The 3,875-nt window shown below is 40.8% G+C and overlaps 1 protein-coding gene across 1 annotated transcript; it reads left to right on the top strand.

The window, feature by feature from the left end:
* The first annotated feature begins 491 nt into the window (after nucleotides 1-491).
* On the top strand, nucleotides 492-3,665 carry LOC118357885 (adenosine receptor A2a-like). Its single transcript, XM_035735195.1, has 2 exons — nucleotides 492-1,439; nucleotides 3,358-3,665. Exons 1-2 carry the CDS (start codon nucleotides 577-579, stop codon nucleotides 3,419-3,421), a joined length of 927 nt encoding a protein of 308 aa, XP_035591088.1. The 5' UTR covers nucleotides 492-576; the 3' UTR covers nucleotides 3,422-3,665.
* The last annotated feature ends 210 nt before the right edge of the window (nucleotides 3,666-3,875 follow it).

Raw genomic sequence — 3,875 nt, 5'->3', positions numbered from 1 at the left:
TGAGCTAAATATGGATATATGCTGTAGGTTCAAATCAACCCAAGATGAATCCTGAAAATGGAACAAAGTGCATCATTCAATCAAATGTATTTATAAAGTCCTTTTTACATAAGCCGATGTCACAAAGTGCTGTACAGAAACCTAGCCTAAAACCCCAAACAACAGGTAATGATTTAGAAGCATGGTCTCTAGGAAAAACTCCCTAGAAGGGCAGGAACCTAGAAAGAAACCTAGAGATGAACCAGCCAAACAAGTGGATATATGTCATTGAATATTCATAACACAGCTCATTAAATTGCATTTTTCCCTTGACATCTCAACCCAATTTGTTAGGCTACACAACCATTCCCTTGAATACGAACAATGCATTAATTAGAATCCAAGGGAATTGAGCACATCCCTGTTAACCAGCCAAAGAGAAGTCTGGTCCCCTCGTGCATCTTTTATATAAACCCAGTGTCCAGTCATAGATGTGGCATGCCTATCCACCTGCAAGTGCTTACAGTACGCGCATCTCTCTGACTCTTTAGAAGCTCTGTGACGGCTCTCTCTCTTTGCTCCCTCTCTTATCTCTCAATGAGTAACAACAGTGTGGGTCTGTCACCAGTGTTGCCCCTCAATAGTTTCGGGAATGTGCTGATGTTTCTTTTCAGCATAGTGTTGGCAGCCGCAATTACTTTCCTCAACATCTCGGTGTTTCTCTCAATCATGATGAACAAGTCGCTGCGCAGCGAGAACCGCTTTATGTACATGCTGAGTACCTCTTTCAGCGACATCTGTTCTGGGGTATCCTATTACTATGTGGGCGTCCTAGACGTGAGGGACAGCTATGACTCCCCTAAAAGAACGTTTTACATCGCTCCCACATTCCTGGGGCTCTCGTACATGGCTATACTGGCAGCACAGTCAGATAGGTATCATGCCGTGACAGCACCTTTTAAATACTCCCAGAGAATGACCCGCAACAGGACGCTGCTTGTCATTCTATTTTACTGGGTTTACGCTTTTACCATTGTAGCGGTGAACAATCTAGTTTCAATGGGGATCGCGAAACAAGTCACGGGTATCGGTACTTTTGTTGGGAACATTTTCACTGTGATCATTATGATAGGCCTGAATATTAGACTGTTCTTTATAGCTAAATTCCAGTTGGAGAGAGAGCCGCCCTCTGTGGAGAGAGAGAACAAGCGCTCCTCGGTATACCTAATCATAGTAGTAGCAGTGTTTTTCCTGGCGGCATGGTTACCCATTTTCATCCACATAATTTGTTGTAATTTTATCGGGTCAACGTGTTATTCTTTTAGAAACGAAGGAACCGATCCCCTTAGAATTCTTCCACGCTTAAATGCTGTGTTAACCCCGCTGTTGTACATCAGAGGCTGTGCCTCACTCAGGGCAACGCTGTTCACCAAGGTTTGGAAACCTTGCTGTAGAAGGAGGTATTAATCAAGCATTTTGGGCACCTTTCTTATAATCTTCAATTGGAGTCTTTATGCATTTCGGGCACATATCAACCCGAAAGTATTTTATGTTCAGAAAAGGTCTTTGGTATGCCTGCACGCCAACTCTCCAAAAGTTGATTGTGCAATTAAACATTTCCAGGCCAAGCACCTAAAAGTGTATTTTTTGGTTGACAAGAATGTATAATTTGTCATTAGTTGATATACATGCAAATATGCCTGTCCACATCCATTTGTTTCTATGTAAATGATTATATATCTTATTAGGATTTATATCTTATATCTATCTGACTGATATAGCCTAACTGATTTATGCTTCCAAAAAAATTGAAGTTCTATTTTAGAGCTTACTACCAAGGTTTCTGGTCGTTTAACATCTCATTCCAAAATCAAGGGCATTAATATGGAGTTGGTCACCCCTTTGCTGCTATAACAGCCTCCACTCTTCTGGGAAGGCTTTCCACTAGATGTTGGAACATTGCTGCTGGTACTTCCTTCCATTCAGCCACAAGAGAATTAGTGAGGTCGGCACGGATGTTGGGCGATTAGGCCTGGCTCGCAGTCGGCGCTCCAATTAATCCTAAAGGTGTTTGATGGAGTTGAAGTCAGGGCTCTGTGCAGGCCAGTCAAGTTCTTCCACACTGATCTTGACAAACCATTTATTCATGGATCTTGCTTTGTGAATGGGGTATTGTCATGCTGAAACAGGAAAGGACCTTCCCCAAACTGTTACCAAAGTTGTAAGCACAGTATTGTCTAGAATGTCATCGTATGCTGTAGCCTTAAGATTTCCCTTCACTGGAAGTAAGGGGCCTAGTTCGAACCATGGAAAACAGCCCCAGACCATTTTTCCTCCACCAAACTTTAAAATTGGCACTATGCATTCGGGAGGTAGCGTTCTCCCGGCATCTGCCAAACCCAGATTCATCTGTCGGACTGCCACTCTATAGAACACGTTTCCACTGCTCCAGAGTCCAATGGCGTTGAGCTTTACACCACTCTAGCTGACGCTTGGTATTGCGCACGGTGAACTTAGGCTTGTTTGCGGCTGCTCTGCCATGAAAACCCATTTAAAGAAGCTCCCAATGAACAGTTCTTGTGCTGATATTGCTTCTAGAGGCAGTTTGGAACTCGGTAGTGAGTGTTGCAACCAAGGACAGGTGATTTTTACGTGGTTGAGCCGTTGTTGCTCTAAGACATTTTCACTTCACAATAACAGCCCTAACAGTTGACCAGGGCAACTCTAGCAGGGCAGAAATTTGACAAACTGACTTGTTGGAAAGGTGTCATCCTATGACGGTACCAAGTTGAAAGTCGCTGAGCTCTTCAGTACGGGCCATTCTATTGCATATGTTTGTCTATTGAGATTGCATGGCGGTGTGCTTGATTGTATACCCATGTTAGCAACGGGTGTGACTGAAATTGCAGAATCCACTCATTTGAAGTGGTGTTCACATACCCCATCATGCAGATTTTGTTTAATGACTCTGAAGGGTCGTGCTTTAAATTAAATTAACAGATATCTTCTTGTTACAATTAGTTGTCATACTGTGGAGAGTTCTCCACTTTCTAATGGAAAATAATTGCATTTCTAAATAGTTCTCCATGTTTCCTTACAGAATGCTGGGGCAATGGTAAAGTTATATATTATTAGCCTATGATAGTTCTATGTTTTATTTATTTCTAAAGTAGCCTATATTACACTGTTCATTTTCCAGGTAGCCTTCCTCTCCTTTGAGGAAAACCAATTTTTCCTTATAGTCAATTTGGATTAAAATATACCTGTCATGTGCCCGCCCACATTATGAGTTCGTTAAAACTCTAAATGTGAAAATGACCTGAAGGCTAAGTAAGGGTTGTTTAACATCTGAATGCTTCTGTGTCCTCTTTTCTCTAGTGTGAGTCCAGGACCACTACGACCTGGACCTAACGGACATCTGGTTACTGTCTTCAAAACATGATGTTCCCTTACAAACAAGAGAGGATCCTCTCAAAACATTAGGAATGTTGCAATAAAGGGAGACAAAACATTAAAGAGAATTTGATTCTAAGTGTGAATATGTTGAAAATAGGTACTGAATTATATAGGTTATAGGCCTATATACATTTTTCTCATGTAGGTTAAAATCATAGTTACACTGTGGATAGCCCTATGGCTACTATCGAAGGTTAGATGTGATTCATTAAATAATATGATCATTGTCATTTAAGTTTTGATAAGCCTGGTAAATAGTTTCTCCTAACCAAGACACAATTTTGACACTCGTCCTTTCCCTGAATAATTTATGTTATATAATAATTATCTATTGTTGATGAATTAAAACCACAAAATGTAGCCTTGTTGAAACCATATTTGGAAATGTAACTTTTTTTCCTACACAACAATAACATCATTCTATTGTAATAGAAAATTGT

This window comes from Oncorhynchus keta, chromosome 25, assembly GCF_023373465.1.
Source record: "Oncorhynchus keta strain PuntledgeMale-10-30-2019 chromosome 25, Oket_V2, whole genome shotgun sequence".
Classification (NCBI taxonomy): Eukaryota; Metazoa; Chordata; class Actinopteri; order Salmoniformes; family Salmonidae; genus Oncorhynchus; species Oncorhynchus keta.
Note: the sequence above shows the minus strand (reverse complement) of the source record. Positions and strands in the feature narration are given on the sequence as shown.